General features: G+C 35.6%; 1 protein-coding gene across 13 annotated transcripts in view; it reads left to right on the top strand.

The window, feature by feature from the left end:
• Shaker (potassium voltage-gated channel protein Shaker) overlaps positions 1 to 21,852 on the top strand; it is a 120,098-nt gene that overhangs the window by 61,239 nt on the left and 37,007 nt on the right. The window contains exons 1-2 of one of the 13 annotated variants that reach the window (XM_070310398.1): positions 1,939 to 2,219; positions 5,496 to 5,862. The exons of 11 other annotated variants lie outside the window; for them this stretch is intronic. In XM_070310398.1, coding sequence (XP_070166499.1) covers positions 5,780 to 5,862 — 83 coding nt within the window. In that variant the 5' untranslated portion in view covers positions 1,939 to 2,219; positions 5,496 to 5,779. Of the gene's footprint in view, positions 1 to 1,938; positions 2,654 to 5,495; positions 5,863 to 21,852 lie in introns of those variants that run through there. One more of the 13 variants, XM_070310397.1, reaches the window with a different exon arrangement.

Raw genomic sequence — 21,852 nt, 5'->3', positions numbered from 1 at the left:
GCACTTCCGCCGCGATATACGTACAGCGAAGAATAATAACACTTTTGAGATTTCCCCACTTGGTCCACATAAGAAATAAAATAAAATTCAAATAAATGCGAGCCAAAATAAATGCAAGGGTTGATGCACGTATACGTGGTAGACGATTGGTTGAAAATCAGAGAAAGCTGGGCAAACATGTCATGTAAACATATATAAGTGAAGAGAAACATGTGAATTCAAATCCACCTGGCTATCATTATCGCAGTAGATATGACCAAGGCAGAAAAAAAACAAATTAGCAAATCGCCAACATTCTCTCTCTCTCTCTCTTTTATGTTTATAAATTTTTAAAAATTTTGCTTCAAAAATATAGAATTAATGCCGATTAACTCATTGCTAATGGACTTACTGAGTGGCAATTGGCATACGCACTCGGCCAAATTTGCGTCATATCGATTCCGTTTATATCGATTTGATCAGTACGAATAGTCGTTCGGAATGCGTGTTGCATCTCCTAGAACGGCCCGATTTTCTCTCTCGGCCGATAACATCCATCATTATGACTCAACTTTGTTACGATCAATTTCCGGGATTTGTGACGTGCCTGTATCGATATTCTCGATCAAGCGGACGATTTGCGTTACGAACGACGAAAAGAAAAAAATTGATATAGGAATTGATGTAGCTTTTTACAGATAATTAAAAGCGTGATCTTGTAAGAATCGAGATTTGCCATGTCACGTCGGAAGTAGAGGCTAACCTTTGACCGTAGCTCGCCCACGTTATATAGGCGCACTCTTATTTGCCCTTGGATTTTATATTGAACTATTATTACCAGCAGTAAGTGCTCAATGGGGTGAACGACGGGAGTTTCGAGATTATAAAGCCTATAATAAACATCAACTTTCTACAATCTGCAGAAGGCGATCCTGACCTTTGCTAAAGTGGCGCAGAGATATATTTTATCAAATCGCGGATATACAAAATTTTCTACTTTCTTTTAAAAAGTTATAATCCTATATCATACCCACATTGTTGTTCTCTCGTTTTTATATTAAAATATAAAATGATTTATTTTGGGGGGGGAGGGGGGAGAAAGAAAGAGGTGGGAAGGAGTCATGGTTAGAATGCGTCGAAAGTATCGTTCAGTGTCTGAATCGAACTTAACGCATAGCACGCATTATGTATATAAAAGAACCAGACCTCGGTCTAAAGTTATAGCCGTGCCATCGATATCGTTTGATATTAATAGACGATGAAAATACAGACGGGACTAAATTTACTTGTATCAATAACACCAACCGAAAGTCCGTACTTCTTAGACCATGCAGGCAATTTGATACCACGGCTGCTTATGGATGCGCGCGCGTTATACACCTCTGTGAGTTGGACGTATTAATTTTTTCCCATCGTCACTTGCAACGCTGGTCACTGGAGCTCAATCTCTCAATCGCCCAGTTATAATGTATAATAAATAGCTAATAAAGAAAGTTTATTCTACAGTAGAGCTCTGAGCGATATTATTGAAAAATCAAGGCTACTATCATATATAGAGAAATCTCTGATTTACATTTCGATAATGAGCGCGTATAATTGATTTACGAGCGATTTTACTTGTCGAATTCGCGATGCGAATGACTTCCGGTCGACGGCGCAAGCGTCTTCGCATCTTCTTGCCTTTCCTTCCGTCTATAGTCCCTCGGGAAACCAACCGATGGATGTACTTGATCGTCTTCGATGCACGAATGCGGAAGGAATATCGAGCTGGCGATGTAAGGGGCGTCCCATAGGTCGCCCCCAAAGGGTGGAAGTGACGTTCGGGATGCGGGGCGATATCGTTAGTGGGGGCAATTGTGTCGCGGTGGTGGAAGTTCCATCAGGGTGGACTTGGAAGGACGGCGTGTCACGCGCTTTGAGCAAACTAAGGCAGTTACGCTACCGGCCGGTCGTCTTCTTGCCACCCTCTGCGAGTATCGTCGCGATAGTCATCGGGGGTGTGCTCGCGACGAGGGGTGGCTCATTCGCTGTGCGAATTAATCCGTTTTCTTTCCGGATTTCTCAATCGTCTGTCTCCTTTCTGAACGTAGTTGACAGTAGACGCCCTTATCAGGGATTAGCAGTCGCGGTGATGTCGAATGAACGAGAAAACAGACACGAAGCGATGAAATTGACACATGCATGAATCTCACAGAGAGAAAAAGCTCTAAAGATATTCTGTTATTCAAAATTAGCTTACAGTAAGTGCAATGCATTCGTCAGGGAATATAAATGGAAACGGGTTAACGTGTGCGAAATGAAACAGTAGCGCGAAACAAACTCCTTGTAAAAGTGTACCATGTCGGCCAGTAATTATAATTGGACGTGTGTGTAATGGAAATTTCGTAAAATTGTTTCCCGATGGTGCACAATTCGCGAATAGATCGAATAGAACATTCGCGCGAGTGAATTTGAAGCTTTCAAGATGTGTTGTGTTGTGACTTTGTGGTGATTGTTATCGTGATACTCCGATAGAGATTCTGCTTTGTCCATTTTTCGAGAGATGTTGATATTAAAATTGAAAACGAATATGCATTCGCGATCATGAAGGATCTTGAATATCGTTTTGTTTATATAGGATAAAATAATAAATTAATATACTGTATATATAATAGTCGCAATAACGGACCAAAAGGTATCCACCAGCAATTTATAACACAAACTGTAGATCGTATCGTAAGATCAGGAAAACTCGTGAATCAGATGAAGAGATACGTCTCTTCACTTCCCACGAAATATCTTCACAAGTCGCGACACATTTGTTGTCCGTGAAACGGAAATGTTATCGCTTGGACAACCGGTTAAGATAGGCACTTTGCGCGCTAATTAAAACAGCAATGGCAAAATACGACTCGCGAAATGAATGAATTTTAACGCGAGGTTTATCGCTTGATAAATCGTATCGCGCGGTCACGCGACTTTGCAGCTCTGAAATTTGGGTGCCTTCCCTCCCATATTTTTGCTATCGAATACAAACTTATAAACGAACGTGCTCGATATGTAACAGAGAAGAATATATAATAAAGTCCGTAGCTTGTCGCTTTGTGGTTGTACGCTGATACGAAATTTTCTGCTATGCCGAATCCGCACAATTTTGCGCGAGCGATTACGTTAATTTGTAGAATACTATTGTATTCAATTCATAACTCTTTTATTTAACGGGACATTTTCTCTTACATTTTATTGCCGCAAAACAGAACTTGCGGGACATTAATCATTAATTCTCTGTGGCCGGAATCCGCGGTCGATAGCAAAGCTCGTCATTGATCGACACGCAAATTATACCGTATTACGTTGTAATCGCAGTTTCCGCTTGGCGGAACGGAAAAAGAAAGGGAAGAGCGGCCATTATTCACATCACAAATTAGTGCAAATGTGCACGTGCATGAGAAGTTGTAACGCGCATTGTTTGACTGATTGTTGTCAGGCGAATTAGAACAATAATGGTGGGTAACTAAATTACGAGCGATCGCGAGATGCGGTTATATTCGCTTTGCCGCACTTTCAGGATTCATCTTTCTACGTAGAATGAACGGAGGAATCGTGCATTTTCTTTTATTTCTTATGTCATCGGCAATTTGTGGATGATGAATCGTTCTTTTCCCTCCGTATATATCGTTGAATCGTGTTAAATAAACATCAAGGAATACAAAGACTTTAATACGACGTTCTTTTCGTTTAATCTGGTACAATTAGAAAAGCATATTTTTCTTCTTAACATATACAAAGCTTCTTTGTTGAAAAAGAAGAATATCTTCCCCTTAATCTTTATTTCCTCCTTTTGTTTTCCTAGTATCCGGATTCTTTGAAGCGTACCCGGTTTCATAGGAACGCATCCATTCGTTCATCGTATAAAGCTCACTTTACGATTCAGCGACATGAATCAGCTAATTGCATCTCGCGATCGAACACTCTGTGCGCGTTAATTCGGTACCAACGATAAGCAATGCGGAAATGTGCATCCGCTTATTTATTTTGCTCAAAATTACTTTTCCCTTCAATTAAGATTGTATGCATAATCTTTCTATTTTTATTCGCTCGCAATCTTCAAGTTATCGATATTGTAATAACATTTTCATTAAGAAAATATTTACTGAAGCGGAGTCGAAAAGACTGCGCTGGGGGAGCAGATGATCTCGCGCACGCGTTTCATTCTCGGACTAACATAAGGACAAACTAACGAAGGGAAGCCGCTTCTTGCGACCGAGGTCGCCGATATTGCAATTTCGCCGTCAATCAGTCGCGACGGCCGCGTCGCGACTTCGCGAGTAAGAGCACGCGTCAAAAACGTGTCACGGCCGATCGAACCACGTGTTATGCGGACGCACAATGGCATAACTTTCATGCCGTTGTACCTGCGGTTAAAGCCGGTTTCTAATCGCCGATTTTCTCGTTAACGAATAACCCATATCCTAACGATCAATCTTCTCTCGTGGTTTCCAAACGAGCGATACGGATTAACGTTCACTGTACGATTAATCGCTGCTCTTGTAATTTACCTATAAGTTTCGTCGCTTAATGAGAATCCCGCTTAAAAATCGAATTGCCGAATAAATGATGAAGTTGTCGTTCTTACACGAGTTTGCAAATGACTTTATTACGATGATTGCAAAAAACCCTTTCTCCACGACAACTATGAAAAACAGGAGACATTTAGACGGCCACATTGTGTAAAATTGTATTGTGATATTGTATCGAGCATTTGTATCGTCACCGGAGCTGGTCGGTAAAAGCTCACCACGGAGTAGCATTGTAAATTCCCGCCGAGTAGTGTGTCGGAATTCATTTGATTTTATTGACAATATATGTATACTCGTGATTGGTTATTTTGACGAAATGGAATAGCGGATGACAGAAAAATTAGATAGTGCTTCCATCGTTTCATGCGGATCGATCTGGATTAGATTTTAAGGCTGAGTTTATGATGAATTTTGTTGTGTGTGTTTTACAGTGTTATATTTTACAAAGAAAAATATTACAATTCTTTTCTTGTATCTCATTTATTACTGTGGCAGCGCAAAACTTGCTCTCCATTTGTTGAATAAATAATTAAAAAATATCTGGAGATTCGGTCTTTCTTGTTCCGCGTCTCTTTTTACCCTCGCTACTCATAGAGCACGAATTTGGATAAAAATTTGCAATTAAAATAAAGATTAACGGTAAACTTTGACTTTCAGTGTGTTTGACGGGTGTGAAATCGATCTCGCAATTGCTTCGCCGACGTGTCGCCACGCTATTATGCGTGGGAAGAAAGAACAAATTAACGAATATGTGATTTCAATTCCGTTTATAGTTTTATGAATTCTTCTTTAGATTCTCTGTGTCTCTGACGAAGAAAATCTACCTAGTTAAGAAAATTGCTCGTGGATTCCAAATCGGCAAATAAAGAATAACCGGCCATTTCGTAATACTCTTAAATTAAATTAGGTAGAAGTCTTAGGTTTTTCATATTGAATTTTCTCTTGACTTATGCTCAGTTAATGCAAATCTCTCAATCTGAAGAGGCGAAATTAAGAGGGGAGGGGAAAAGGTGGACTCGTCCGTTTATGGAAGCGCGCACATTGTTCGTCGCGTCGAAAGTGAGACGGACGAGTATTCGTTTAGAAATCCGGCTTTATGAAATAGAAACTTCTCCGATACGATCGGGCTGTTCATTGCACGATTATGCTGGATGAGAATACGCGGCGCTCGTAGTAGCGTCCAGCAAGATTATGAGCCTGATAAGGCTCTGTAGATTGCCGGCCCACGTGGAGATTGAGGTATGGCCGCGGTAGCTATCTATGGCATTTCAGAAGATCGACACGTCAGACTCTCCGATCATCCTGCCCGCCAACGTGACCAGACGTAAGTCTTCTAGGAAAGGCAATTAGGATAAGCGTTTTTTTTTTTTGTGTGTGAAAAAGAGAAAACGGATCTTGCAAGAAAAGAATTTAACAGAGTAGTTCAAAAACATTCAGTTTCTATTTTCAGTTTCTTCTATTAACAGTTTTTTTTTTCAATATGATTGCAATAAATTCTCTTCTATTCTCTTTTCATTTACTATTAGGTGTACAACTTTGCTTCTGCCGTTTTCCTATAGATGGCTTTAGCGGTAAGTAGTGGTCGAAATAAATAGATCATAGACGTCATGCAATAAACTTGGGCATCTGTCAACATAACCCCATAGAAACATTAGTCGATTTGTGTCCGCATCATAAAGTTATTCTCGATTGAAAATGTCAGTTTACGAGCCAAATTCTCGTCATTTGCGGGAGGTTTTAATTTTCTGCTTCAATATGAAGAAATCTGCGGCTCATCGAATGCTCTCAAATACTTATGGTGAAGCCGCTATTAATGAAAGAACGTGTCGTGAGTGGTTTCAACGCTTCAAGAACGGTGATTTTCACGTCGAAGACCGGCATAGCGGTGGAAGAGAGAAGGTTTTCGAAGATGCAGAATTGGAGGCATTACTTAATGAAGACTCGAGTCAAAGTCAAAAAGAGGGAGAAAGTAGTGGCCAACGATGGACAATACTTTGAATCATAAATGTATAACCAGTTTTTTACAATAAAGCCTCGAATTTCGGGAAAAAAACGGCGGAAGCAAAGTTGTACACCTAATACAATACGGCTGTATAATAATGAAACTGATTGAGGCGTTTTAAAGAAATTTTAACGCGCGTAGAATTACGCGGGTGAAAGAGAGAGAGAGAGAGAGAGAGAAACTAAAATTTCTCTCTCTTAATAAATATAAGCTATGGACTGAAAGGGTTAACTTGTACGGGTGTACCCAAACGGGAAGTTATAAATATAGGCATCCCTTTGGTGCACCCTCGCTTTACGACCACGTCAACGGGTGCCGCGTTTAAGAATTCATCTCGCGTCGGGAAGAAAACTTCTGCCGTTGTTGTACCGCACGGACGTCATTTGCACGCTTACCTTAAAGACCGCAACAAATATAGCCGCCGTTATAAATATATATGAAACTCATATCTCGCGCATAGAGTTTTTGCGTTCTATACTTCACTGGAAAACTGTAGAAGAAAAGTTACAATGCGGACATTTGTTATAAGTATATAAATTTATATAATCTACATTCTTTTGGAACTCCCTCCCTTAAAATTTTTTCACGATATAACGAGTTTTTAAAATATTTAAACAAGTACAAGTATTATTTTTTATCGTCATATATTTTATATATGTAAAACTATCTAATTTATTATATTTATATACATAAGATGCGCGGAATAAAATAAGAAAATTGAAATTTGCGGTGCAGCATCGTGCCAAAGGACCAAATGATAAAGGTCATACTTCTTGTTTTCGAGGAGAGATAAAGTGCGAGCAAACGAAAGAGAGAAAAAGAGACAACGAGGATTTATCGCGCTGCAGCGAATGATGTTACTTTTGATGATAATTAAATCAACGCAGAACGCAAGTAGGAAACTCAATTAGTAGTGGAAATAGTGGGTGCCCTATTTACACAAACAATTCTTTGAAACTAACTGGGATAATATATGCTTGGCGCTCGTGTGTTGTTTGGTTTATCAGAGTCCATACAATTATTTTATATTATATTAACCTCAACATGAAAATAATAAAAGAATATGTGTGTGCGTTTTTTATTTTTTTTTATAAATATATAAAATTAATTTAATCTCTCTAAAGAAGAGATTAACAATGAAGATAGATGAAATTGTTCATGAAACAATGTGTTTCTATTTAATTGTTAGCGTGTTAGGCGTGTTAAGAGTGAAATAATTTTTGGTCTGAATGCGAGCACACGCTCTTCTTTAAAAACTAGCTCTCATTAATTCAATTAATGTAAATTCTTTACGTTTACGGGAGTGTGACATCATAAATCTTAACGAGTTCCTATAAGATGAAAGAAGAAAGGAAGAGAGGGGAAAGAAATAAAGGGTTAATATCTTCACGCACAACGGCATTGCAGCGGGTGTTTCATCGGTTAGATAATCGATTTCCGATATCGAGTTGACCGGCCTTCGAACACACGCGAGATATAAGTGTATCTATTGCGGTAACATATCTATCCATATGTATGGCGCTGCACGTTAACCCGCAAATATTCACGCTGTATTTTGTTGAAGATGTTTTCTTAGAAGATAATTATAATATATTTATAATTTTAAATATCTCTCCTTTCGAGCCGATACATTTTTGAAAATGGATCCTTTCATCTTTTCAAAATTCACCATTCTCTATTCTTTATTCTTGACGCACCTATTTCCTTATCAATATCGACAAGATATTTAATTACTCTCTTCTTCTTCTTTCTTGCTTCATCTCAGCGAGTAGTATCACAAAATCCTCTCGATCTCGAGAGGAAGCGATGAAGCGTATAAGAGCCGGCGATTAACAATGGTGCTTGGCACGCCGTCTGAAAACTTTCGAAATTTCCTGTCTTTCGTCTCCCAAGATTACACTTTTCTCACATCGCGGTAATAAGGAAAATATGGGACGGAAAAGTTACAAAGAAATGATTGAAAGCAACTAAAAAATAGGTGGCCCGGTTGCCAAATGCACGTGCAGCTGTGGTGAAATTTATCATCCGGAAAGCGGAGATTATTTCCCTAGTATATAGTTACGATATTTCAACGTGGCGATTATTTATTTTCAATGAAACATTGAGGGAGAATTTTTTATAAATAGTGAGACACATTGATTAATGATCGGCAGCTTCCGGATATATCGTTTAATTCGTTCATTCATTCATTGTATCGCGTCTAGGAAATAGCTTTTTGAGCTTAATGCTCACTGCTAACTGTTAATTGCTCACTGCTCATTGCTCATATTTCCCGATTCTTGTAGGGATCGTATTTAGAAAAGTTTGATGGAGCATCTCGCACACCATTACATTACTGTTCCAATGTCGCCGTACGAATAATAACAAGGCCGTAACACGTAAACAATAGAGCGCAATATGCCGCCAAGGCCGAACACCATGTCATTGATAATTAGTTGCCAAAATATTTTGTATACTATGAAATATATACAATATATATATATATATATATATATATATATATATATGTATGTATATACAGGATGGAACATTTATAGTGAGACACCTAAATATCTAAAAAATAAAGCAAGATAGAAAGAAATGTTTCAGACAAAAGTTGTTTGGTTCTAAGGAAATCATAAGATGGTGCCATTAGTTTGATCTTGGGTGGAGGCACTTCGGAGATTTCAATGTCAATCTTGTTTTTTTAAATGGAAACACCCCAATTTTTTTACATAAATCGATTCCTTGCAATATTCTGCATAAAAAGTTATAGGGGTATGATGGCCAAAAGTTTAATAGTTTACGAGATATTTTATACTTTATTTTATTACTTTACTTCGACATAATTTTACATAAACTATAAAATATCTCATAAAATTATTTATTTTGCAATAATGTTATCTTAATATTTTAAGCTCAAAAAATAAGAGACATCAATCGATATAAAGAAAATAAAACAAGATTGACATTGAAATCTCTGAAGCGCCTCCACCCGAGGTCAAACTAATGGCACCATCTTATGACCTTCTTAGAACCGAACAACTTTTGTCTGAAATATTTCTTTCTATCTTGCTTTATTTTTTAGATATTTAGGTGTCTCATAAATGCCCCACCCTGTATATATGTATATGACATTTTTTCTTGTTTATATGTAGAGAACTCACCCGTAAAGTTTGTACAAGTATTTCTTAATCATTCTGTATTTGATTTTATGTTGTGTTAAGGAAATAATTATTGTTCCTGAAAATTGCAACAAAAACAAAATAATTTATAATTCGATTTCCTATTACTTTGATTCTTACTTGATTAAATGAATAAATTACGCCAAATATGCGCTTTAAGACCTCTATGTAGTTACATATTATTTATAAATATTAATTAATCATTAATTATATTAAAATAGCAAATAATTTCCCGATCCTGGGACATTTCACGATCGCGTTTAGGAAAGAAATTCGACAGAGCGTCTCTCTCACACTATTATTTTTCTGCTCGAGTATTGTTACGCGAATGATAACAGAGTCGAGGCACGTAAACATCGCGCTATATTAATCAATTAATAAATAATAAAGGTCATTTGGAGACCAGACGCAGTAATTGGAGCGTAAACAAGTTATATTTTGTTGAAACACACAGAAATATTACATTAATTTAGACTTTTTGGCCTATTTCGGTTCCTTTTCAATAAGATCGATATAGATTTATAAATAAATGGTAAACATTATAAGTAAATGGCGTTTCAAGAATAATACAATGAGTGAAATAGCGAACGCTAATACATTAATCGGTATCCCAAAACGCATCCGATGTAAATATGAATAGATAATACAAATAATATAATATAGTAACGGTCGCATTCGTCCGGCTCATTAACGCAGATACTAAATTTATCTTCGCAGCGATATGATGGTTTATTATAAAAAGAAAGTTGTCGATGAGAAGGCGTGTCGAACGGTGAAGTTAAGCTCGTGGATGCCGGAGGAACGATGAAGACGCAACCATCGAGAACGGAGGACACGAGTCCGGAGCAGGAGAAAAATTCACATATACTGTAGGAATGTAATGCCAAAAGAAACATACGTCTATGAAACATATACGACAAAAAATCGCGTTATATATCGCAAAAATTGAACACCGCGTTATTATTTTAATACCGAAATATTTACGTACTATAACATTTAATTATCAAGCTGTAGAACTGTCAAAATAATACGATCAAATGCGATCTCCGCGATAATAGCTACTCAAGAAGTAAGCACAGCGAGAGAAACGCGGAAGAAGTATCGCGGAAAAGTGGTAATAATAATACTTATTTATAATTCGAGACTCTTTTGAACTTTTTATGGACTTAATCAATTTCTAAAGAGTTCATCAATGTTTAAAGAGTGGATTATAAAATATATGCATACGATAACGATAACACAGATTAGAGAAGCTGTATGAACATCGGCGGAACGATACCTCTGCAAGATATAATGACGTGGCAAATAGTAGTGGTTTCTCTTTTACCGACCGTGCGATATCCATTAAAGGTATATCTAAAGCAAGGAATTACGCGAATCACCTTCGTCCTTTTCCGGTAATTATTATTATATAATTCTATTATAAAATTTTTGAATAAAAGTTATTTCAAGACTGTAGAATAATACATTGAATTTTATACAATAGATAAAATAGATTTTATAGACTTCCTCTGTAAATATCTATAAATTCGATAGTGTCTGATTTTTCATTTTTTTCCTACGCATTAAAAAGATCGCGGTTTATCCCGAAATAATAGAAATATTTTTTAGATGATTTGATCATTAATCTTCTTGAGTGATTCAGAAAAGCAATTAATGATTGTTTTATGAATAACATTTGAAGCATCCTACATTTGATATTCTAGGAAAGAAATTTCTTTCTCCTTGCTTTTTCTTTACTTATCAAAGAATTATTGCCCAAAAATATGCAGTATCTCATTAATTGCATTTAAAACTGTATTTCTCATTGATTATATTGTACTATTGTTCTATCGTTTATTGTAAACAATTTATAATTATTTTTATGGCGATATATATATATACAGGATGTCTCGGAATTAATATAATCGGGAAAGAGGTGATTCTATAAGAAAAAATAAGTTTTGTATACGAGGCTTTGTTTTTGAGAAAAACAACTTTAAATATTCGTCAGATATGCGTGCTATGTTTCAACCGGCCTCAACCGGACTTATGCGTTACTTTTGCACACATTTGTATTTACAAACAATGTTAATATCGGGTACTTCGGGGATACACAATTAGTCAAGATGTGTTTATCTTTTTAAATTTTACTTTATTCAAAAATTGTTAGAAGCGTTGCCCGTTTTACCATATAGGCGAAAGTAGGGTAAAACCGGGCACCTTTTTGGATTTGTCTTCCTACAAAAAATCTGAGTAAAAAAAATTTTACCGACCGTTAATAGTCTTTAGTGAACCTTAAACTATGAAAAAATAAGGCTAGTTGCTGAAAAAGAATTGTTTGGTTACCAAGAATAACAAGATTTTGTGGAGAAGTCAAAGTACCCGGTTTTGTCCTACCGGTAGGATCAAACCGGGTATCCATTTGAGAATATGCAAAACACCGTGTAATTACAGAATCTAGATTTATTTTAATCAAAATACAATATAAAGATATATTCTATTGACAAGAATCACAAATAAAGATATCCTCTTGTTCGACATTGCTGGAGGACTTCCTTATTTAACTTAACTAACTTTAGGGATCTCAAAAAGCTTTTTTCTTAGTGGTTTCTTTGTCTGAGCGTTAGTTTTCGTTTTCAACTGCTTTTTGTAGGGACGCAAAGTCAGGATAACAGTTCTCCCTCTTTTTATTATATCAGATGTGTAAGTACCCGGTTTTGCCCTAGCACAAGGGAAGTAACAAATACGGCGATTGTATATTCCGGCGTACAAAGTGCCGATCAAAACTAATATATTCTCTAATATGTACAGAATGCAATGCTGCACTTACCGAAACAAATGCTCTATACATAGAAAAAGTGCACGATGACTCGATTCTTGCCTCGACATCGATCTTTTGTGGGCTAAAAACTTTGAACTTCTATTAAAAAAGAAATATCGTGTGCACAGGGGCACGGTTTGTTTTAAAATAATGATGGCGCCAATCTACAACTAATAACACAAGTTAGCCATAGATAGCAGCATTTATTACGAAAAAACAGGGATATCCGGTTTGATCCGACTACCCGGTTTTACCCAACTTTCCCCTACATAATTGTGCCCTTTGTATTAAATTTGTACGAATTCTTGCCAGCGTATTTTGTGTTTTCAAGAGTCCGAAAGTTAAACTTATTTTATATAGTGAGACCGGACATAGTATGCATATCTGACGAATATTTAAAGTCGTTTTTTTCAAAAACGAAAGCTCCTATAAAGAAATATTATTCTACATTTTCGACTTATTTTTTATACAGAATTACCTCCTTCCCGCTTATATCAGCAGTTCTCAAACACCCTGTATACATTATAAAGTGCTATTATGTTTCCAATTTTTTTGTATGTTTTTGACTGTGTGTGTATAATATTGTTAAAGATGAGAAAAAATATATTATTGTATAGGTAAAGAATGGTTTAGGCTATAAACTGATAAATACACCTGCATATTTGCACAATCTCTTTGTTGTGAGGCTTTTTCCGCGTGAAATCGATCCACCTGCGGAAGAACCTTTATACATATATGTATACGGGTAACGTAAGCGTACACGTGCGCCGCAGGTCGATGCATCACGATTGAAAGGAATGTGTAGAGAGCCGCACGTGCGCGCGCGTTTCTGCACCGCGTATTTGCCCACATACATAAATTGTAAGCATAATCAGTATGCATAGAGTGTTCTGTTTCATCTTTATTGGATCTTCACAAATAAATAATGTTTCTTTCTTCACGAATAATAAGTTTGATAAATTCTCTTTTAAATCTTGAGTACTTTTAACTTCTTAGAATTTTATCACTCTACATATCGTGGACAAACAATCTCTTCTAATCTTTTTTGGCAGACATTCATTGGGAACGTTAGTCTCGTCGGGAATGTTCTGTCGAGACCGTATACATAAGATTTACAGGTTAGGTTTCCTCGCATACGCCTGAAGTATTCATCGATCCGTGTTGCGAGGCGCAATTATTCGCGATATATTTTCCACGTCTGCGTACACCTCCACCTCCACGTTTTCTATTATTCTTTCTCTCTCTCTCTCTCTTTCTTCTTCTCTCTTTCACTTGCGTGTTTTCACCTCTCATCGTCACGTAACAGCAGCTACACGTCACAAATGACCGCGTACATTGTTAACCCCTAAGTGCATCTTCACACGCGCAGTATTATAAAAATAGGACATGAGTATCCTCATTTAGGAGTGACAATCATTATCCTGACCATTCAAAGTTTCATCCCACTCATTTGTATGAAACGACTCAAATAATTGCATCGCTTGCAAATCTGTTTCGCGATTTTGGTGCTTCATTTCTTTTTCATCTTATCATCTTCGGAAGATTGTTTCTGGAAGGAAGAGATATACTCACGCAGATTCCTTCTCGATTGAATGCAACGAGGGCGGAATGGATATTCTTTCTTTTCACGCTTTGCTAATTTTGTTAGAAGATATATGATTATTACTCTTGATCGATCAAAGATGAGCAATCGAATAAAAAAGTTTGCAGTTAAACTAAACAAAGTTAATTAATTGATTTTAATTTTCACAATTTTTATAATCTTCAAATTGTAAACTTGCAAAGTTGAGATTTATTTTGCTTTTTAGAAGATTTATATGCCCGATTCTTGCCTTCAGTTTCAGCTAGAAAGACGGAATGCGTTTTCTCTCATCTTTCTCTTTTTTTCTCTCTTTCTCTCTTTCTACGTGTTTTTGGAAAAATAACATTCGCTTATTTGCATTCGTCAGACTCATGTTTACGCGACACGGCACGCTTTAGCTTTTCGATAATATCCGGTTGAAGTTTGCTCGACAAATTTGCCGGAAATCGTGAACATCAGTGTCCGATTTCGTCAACGTTTGATTTTATTTTCGATATTTACCTCTGTTCACTTCACCGGACTTAGATCTAATACGACATATGTAGAAAAGAATTAATGGAATCTATAAATTATATTTAAATTAAAGAAAAAGTAAATTGATCTTTAAAACTCAAATTTTGCGATGTAAGTTTGAAACTTTTTCCAAAAAATAACGCCAGTTTAATAGTGTTTAGAAGAAGCTCTGTGCAAATTATATCTTTTCGCAAACTTGATCCTCGTTATATATGAGGATTTATCTATTAATCTAAGAATCGATTACAATGATTGGTCGATTGTTTGATGTGTGTCATTGCCGAAACTTGCGAACAATGACGTCTGAGGTGTAACATATGACTAGTTGCAGGATGACTTGGTGTATTGTAGTTAAAGATAAGGAGAACTAGTATTTGTCGCCATCTGACAGTAATACGGTGAATCAAGTAACGCTTAATGGCGTGATCTGAAAAAGTTGGTGGGGCGCGCGCTTCTTTGTTTATATTGTTGTCGCCTCTTCCTATTTACTGCTATCGAGACCTTTGCATTGGCCTATCGATCGAATTGCGGAACCAATGCGAAATTAATTCGAACGCGATGTCAAAGAGAAATATGATCGTAAAAGATTTCGATAGAGATATCATAATCTTGAAAGTAGAGAAGGGATGTCGATAGATTTTGTTGTCCTTAAATATTTTGTTATTTCCTGAAATATTTACTTTTATTTATTATATATATTTATTATTATATATTTATTCATATTTATTAGGAGATATACGTACAAGATCTTAACAAATCACAATCTAAAAGAAAGAGAGAGAGAGAGAGAGAGAGAATGAGGATAATTTTTAATAAAACTGTATAGAAATATGAAATAATGTTCCTACACTAGCTTAATGTTTCATTAATTTTACCAAAATTCATAGAAACAATATGCATACATCAACTCTCTGTAGAAAGCTCTTTATTTGTATAATGCTTGGCTCTTTGGTTTTCGTTTCATTATTCTCAATCTCATTATTTATTTCCTATATGTATGTGTGTGTGTGTGTGTACATTTTTTAAATTAGGTGAATAAAACCACTTTCGCATTTGTTTAATACTTATCTTGTAAAATGTTCTAATTTTTCATTTTTTAATAATGTTCATTTTTCGATGAATAAGTTCCCTTAGCTTAGATAGATCTTTCGTGGAAACAATTACATACTCATGCTTACGTGCATATGTTTTGTGGCAAAAGCAAATATTTGCATTCCGCATTGAGTATATCCGTGATATGTAGCATTCGTATGATGCTATTAACGAATGATCCGGCTGGTTATTCTAAGAGGATGAGATAGTGATGGTTTGTGTGCGCGGATGGAACTATCCGCTATAATTAGATCGCATTCTGAGCATTCATCTACGGTTGTTTTTGAGTGTTTAAACAATTGCAGAATCTGACAATGTATAAGAGATGGACAAAGAAATATGAATTTTATATCAAAGAATCTTTGCGTGCGATCGTCTGGAAATGAAGACCTTTTTTTTTTTTTTTTTTTTTTAGGAATTACGTTAATTCATCCGGCTTCAGTTCTTGCGAAAGAATTAGCGAATCTCTACCGTGAGAACGGTCAGTAATTTGACACATGGTGATTATTAGTCAGCTCGACATTTAAAACCGGATAGGCGGGTCAAATCGGGTACCCCTGTTTTTTCGTAATAAATGCTGCTATCTATGGCTAACTTGTGTTATTAGTTGTAGATTGGCATCATCATTATTTTAAAACAAACCGTGCCCCTGTGCACACGATATTTCTTTTTTAATAGAAGTTCAAAGTTTTTAGCTTACAAAAGATCGATATCGAGGCAAGAATCTAGTCATCGTGCACTTTTTCTATGTATACAGCATTTGTTTCGGTAAGTGCAGCATTGCATTCTGTACATATTAGAGAATATATTAGTTTTGATCGGCACTTTGTACGCCGGAATATACAATCGCCGTATTTGTTACTTCCCTTGTGCTAGGGCAAAACCGGGTACTTACACATCTGATATAATAAAAAGAGGGAGAACTGTTATCCTGACTTTGCGTCCCTACAAAAAGCAGTTGAAAACGAAAACTAACGCTCAGACAAAGAAACCACTAAGAAAAAAGCTTTTTGAGATCCCTAAAGTTAGTTAAGTTAAATAAGGAAGTCCTCCAGCAATGTCGAACAAGGGGATATCTTTATTCGTGATTCTTGTCAATAGAATATATCTTTATATTGTATTTTGATTAAAATAAATCTAGATTCTGTAATTACACGGTGTTTTGCATATTTTCAAATGGATACCCGGTTTGATCCTACCGGTAGGACAAAACCGGGTACTTTGACTTCTCCACAAAATCTTGTTATTCTTGGTAACCAAACAATTCTTTTTCAGCAACTAGCCTTATTTTTTCATAGTTTAAGGTTCACTAAAGACTATTAACGGTCGGTAAAATTTTTTTTACTCAGATTTTTTGTAGGAAGACAAATCCAAAAAGGTGCCCAGTTTTACCCTATTATCCTCTATATAAGATATATTTTCAAATATCCGCAATAATAGCTACTTATGAAATCAGCAAGCGAAAGAATTAATCGTTATTGTGGATAAGCGATAATAATAAACTCCGATATTTGCGAATAATCTACATGCTTTTTTAAAGAGTAGGTGAATATAAAAAAGATATTTCTTATCTCAGATTTTTTATAATCGATCAAGTCTATCAGATCTATTGTTTCATAAGTATCTATTATTTAATATCGTATTTCGAGATTTTTAACGTTGATATTCAAATTTGAAGGTCAAAATGCGCAGAACATTTTTAGTAACAAAAACGTAATTGGCTGAGCGAGCAAAAATTTTTTAACGGATTTGGAGCAGATCCAATTAATCCGCATGTTTCAATCTTCGAATGATGTTTAGCGAGCAAAATGTCGAATCTGGCGATAATAGAAAATTATACGGTTCAGCTATCAAGGCTACTATGAGTTAATATCATCACAGTATTTAAAAGTAAAAAGCTGAGCAATTAAAAGGAAAAATTAAATGTCAAGAATGAACGGGCGAGTCCGATGAAAACAGCACGTTAAAGTTATAATTTAAGATTATCCGCTATAAATCATTATTTTGCTATTTTTTTTTTTTTTTTTTTTTTTTTTAAACAGTCTCGTCCTAATCTTCGTTGTTGATTCATGGTCGATTTACGGACGAAATCAACGAGACATCAATCGTTACGCTATACAACAACGTTACAGTTAATACCAGTGCAGTGAATGTACACGTGATTGCTGGAGAGAATGAATCGATTATGGCAAACTGGGAAATAGCGATGGCAGTTACACCGGGGGAGGTCTCTTACGTGGATCCTTGTCATTACGTAAAGGAAATAAGGGTATAGATTGAGAGAGAGGAGAAAGCTAGGTGCACATGTGGTGCGTGAGACAGAGAAAGAGAGAGAGAGAGAGATATGCTAGAAAGAGAGATGGTATGTGCGTCATGTCGGATCCATTCACCGGCTTTGCAAAGATGGAATGAACCAGGTCGCGAGTACAGTTTATTTAGGTCAGTTTCCCTGCTCTTCTCACGACCTCGATGGGAGCGGTTAACTCTCTGGTTACCATGTGAATACGCCGCTCGGCATCAATGAAATGTCCACAATAACCATGATCCGACGAATTGTCGTTAACGAGAGTCGCTTTACAAAGTCATTCTTTCTACGCACTTAACAATAAGTTACATTTAAGATTTAAAAATATCATGGAAAATTTTGCTTGAATTTTATTTTTGTATCGAATGTATTCGGGATACAGTATATTGCACTAGATAACAAAACCGAGAATTTTAAATTGTAATAGACTATTCGCAAGTGCAGAATAGTACATCGCAGAATAATAAAAAGAATGAAAAATAAAAGATATTTATATTTATATTTATAAATCTAATTTATATATATTATAGGATAGTTTTATTATAATATATTTATTATAAGATTTATCATTTATTTATTTATAAGGTAGAAGTTTTATCATATTATCATGAACGCAACAGAAATATAGTTTTGCTCGCTAGTTTTACTTCGACTCGTTTAACCTTTTGTTTATCGGAAGATAAATCAATCGACACTGTCGTTCCTAGAGAAGCTTTCACTAAGATCAATCGTCGAGTGCATCCAGTGTTTCCCTATTGTCTTCTTTGATGCGAATAGTTCTTGATAGCGAATCTTCATCGAGATAAGTTTATTGTTCTGCTTTTAGAATTGGAGTGTATTGCCAGACTATTTGTTTAAACACATTGATAACATCTTTGTACCAGATATAGTTCAGATTTTATAAATATTGGTATAATTAATGCATAGTATTGAATTTTAAAGAGATTTTATCTGACAAATAAATTTTTATGAGCTAATTAAAAGATATATGAACGCATTTTAATCCTATATGTAGAATTTTGATGAATTAGCGTGATTTAATTTATTACTGTTTACAAATAATAATAATAATAATCTTTATGGATCTTGACGATAACTAAAGAGTCACTTTTTCTCAAGTGTTTCCCGGTGTCCCAAATACGCGGATATTTATCGACATAAATTAACTTTCGACCACGAAATTTCGCGAATTTCACACTTTTTTTTTTTGTTTGCGACGAATCACAAAATTGCTCCGCTTCGTTTCAAGCAAATGTGAAAAAATTAAGAAACATGTATTTTCCATAGCATACGTATTTTTTCTGGATATTTTTATAAAAATCATGATGATCGTCGTGCGAGTTAAAAGACGAAACAATGATTAACGAACGGACGTATGGAATCCCCTTGACAATGACTGTTCATCGCGAATCACGTCTAAAAGCGAAATACAGAAGAAGATAGCATGGTGATAATGGCTTTATGCGTTTAACCATTTAGTTCCCGTTAACAAGAGAAAATGGGGAAGGGAAATTAATTTCTCTCGGTCTCTTGTGTTACTCTTAAATGGACGTACTGCTTTTTGTTAAAAGTTGACGTTGACGTTCGTTCTTCACAAAGAACTTCCCGTCGAGTCTCTTTTATCCCCTTTTCTCGAGCGTTTCATAACCATTCGACGTTCTACCGAATAAAAAAAAAAATTTTTTTTAAATAAAAACCGGTTCTCCAATGAATCATTCAATTGTGCTTGTTGCAACTTTTATTAGCCGTTATCTCGGCCGAATAGAGCAATTTAACGCACAGTTGTTTACTTACAAGTTTATTGAATTAACTGCCCGATACAGTAAATTAAACACATTAATTTGCATTGAGATTATTATATTAATTTGAAATAATAATTGAGCTCTTATTTAGTTGTTAATTAAAGTTGATTTTGAATGTGTGTACAGCATACTTCTATTCTATAATACCGTAACTCAGAGTCCTGTTGTTTTAAAAATTGGATATCACGTTACGGTTGTTCGTTTTACTATGCTTTTACATACATAATGTTCTATTTTGAAAAAGTCTTAGCTTAGGGTAGGGTTGAGAATTACCGCAACGCACGGAAATAATTCGGAAAAGTTTATTCGCGATAAATGCTGTTAAATGGTACTTTTTTCCTCGAGTTGGAAGAACGATTTTCAATCATTATATTTTATGTATATGTATATGTAAATTCGGAATTTAAGATAAAAGTAGAGAATATAAATAATTTACGGAAACCATGCACATTGTAAATTGTAATAAATGAATTTATATTCGTCTTATTTGACTGATTATTACTACTTAAGAGAGCGTGTATATATACGAGTAGTACAGCTATATTTATGGTCCGACATGCGCTCTTGGAAGTCGCACTGACCTTGGTTTTATGGTAGCTGAGAGTTTCAGTGGATCAGCTGACTCGGTCATGGTGAAAAACGTGCGATAAAGAGAATGAAAAGGAGTGGCGATGAGTGCGGGAGAAATCCGTAAGAATTGTAAGAAAGAGGAAAATGATAAAAACACAAACCAAGAGAGAAAAACAGAAAATAATTAGTTTTTTTTTTTTTTTAATAATTTTAATACTCAATTGTTATATACAGTGCACTGTATACACACTCGTGTTAAAAATATATTAAAAATTTACATTTTCCTTTCTGATAAAGATATAGAGAGTAGAAGAAAGAAAGATAGTGTGAATGTGTAAGGATAGCGGAGCATTGTGGGGTTGGTGGGCCAGGATCAAGAGTAGCGGTTGGGGGATGAAGGTTCGTGGTAGGGACACAAGCCATGGAGGGGGACGTATTGATTGCGTGCGGTTAGTGCGACGAGAAGAGATCGTGCAAGACAGAGAGAGGAGCATCGAAGAGTGAGAAATAGAGAAGAGGAGAAAGAAAGAAAAGAAGCTATCGTTGAGAGAAAACGAGAGAAAGATAGCACGAGAACGGCGCGGGATAGTAAAGATTCGTGTAACTGAAACAGCGTGACCAACGCAAACAAGAGGGGGAGAAAGGAAACGGGATGGGGGATAAAGAAAAGGCGGGGGGGGGAGGGGGCGGTGGAAGAAGAGGGATAGGTAAATGAAGATGGAGGTGAGCCAAAGAGAAAGTGGGACAAGAAGATAAAGGAAATGAAGAACTTGAACTGCGGGAGAGTGCGAAAGAGGGAAAAGATTTCAGAGGAAATATCGCAATAGAATAAAATTGCCGTACAGCTAGGGGAATGAAATTACTCGTGTGAAAGTGGATTACAGTACAAGTGATTTTGAGAACGGGATAGAAAAGGGACATTAAACGTCGCACTATACGATTCCATTTTTGTCTGCGCATCCGGAACGGTTCGATTTTCATATTAGTTGTTCCAATCTAGTTTCTCATTTTCTCATTTGCTTTTACGAATTGCTTTAGACTAGATTTGCATTACAAAAAGATCAAAGTATAAGTGGAGAACAAGATGGTTTGAGTCTTAATTATCTCAAGTGATACTTAGCAAAATTAAGTAACTAAATTTATTTAATAAAAATAGAAAGAGACATCTCGTCAAATTTTTGTTAAAATAAAATCATTTTTATATATTCTCATCTTTCAAATTATGAAATGTTTATATAATTTTGTATATTAGCTTTGTATTATTTTTAAGTCAAGTTTTCACTGTTATCACTTAGTCGGAATATAATTAAATATACATTTCAAATTAAATTTTTTTTTGTTTAATAAAGTAAAACACGTTTAATCAAATTTACAGAATATAATTAACGATCAGGCAGACTAATTCTTGGTTTAATATTCCTTATTGTTTTCTTCTTATCTATAGTCTGCAGAGAATTATTTCGAATCGTAATAAATATGTG

This window comes from Polyergus mexicanus, unplaced genomic scaffold, assembly GCF_030449975.1.
Source record: "Polyergus mexicanus isolate NDT 795.1 unplaced genomic scaffold, iyPolMexi1.0 SCAF_18, whole genome shotgun sequence".
Lineage (NCBI taxonomy): Eukaryota > Metazoa > Arthropoda > Insecta > Hymenoptera > Formicidae > Polyergus > Polyergus mexicanus.
This window is presented reverse-complemented; position numbering and strand designations above follow the sequence as displayed.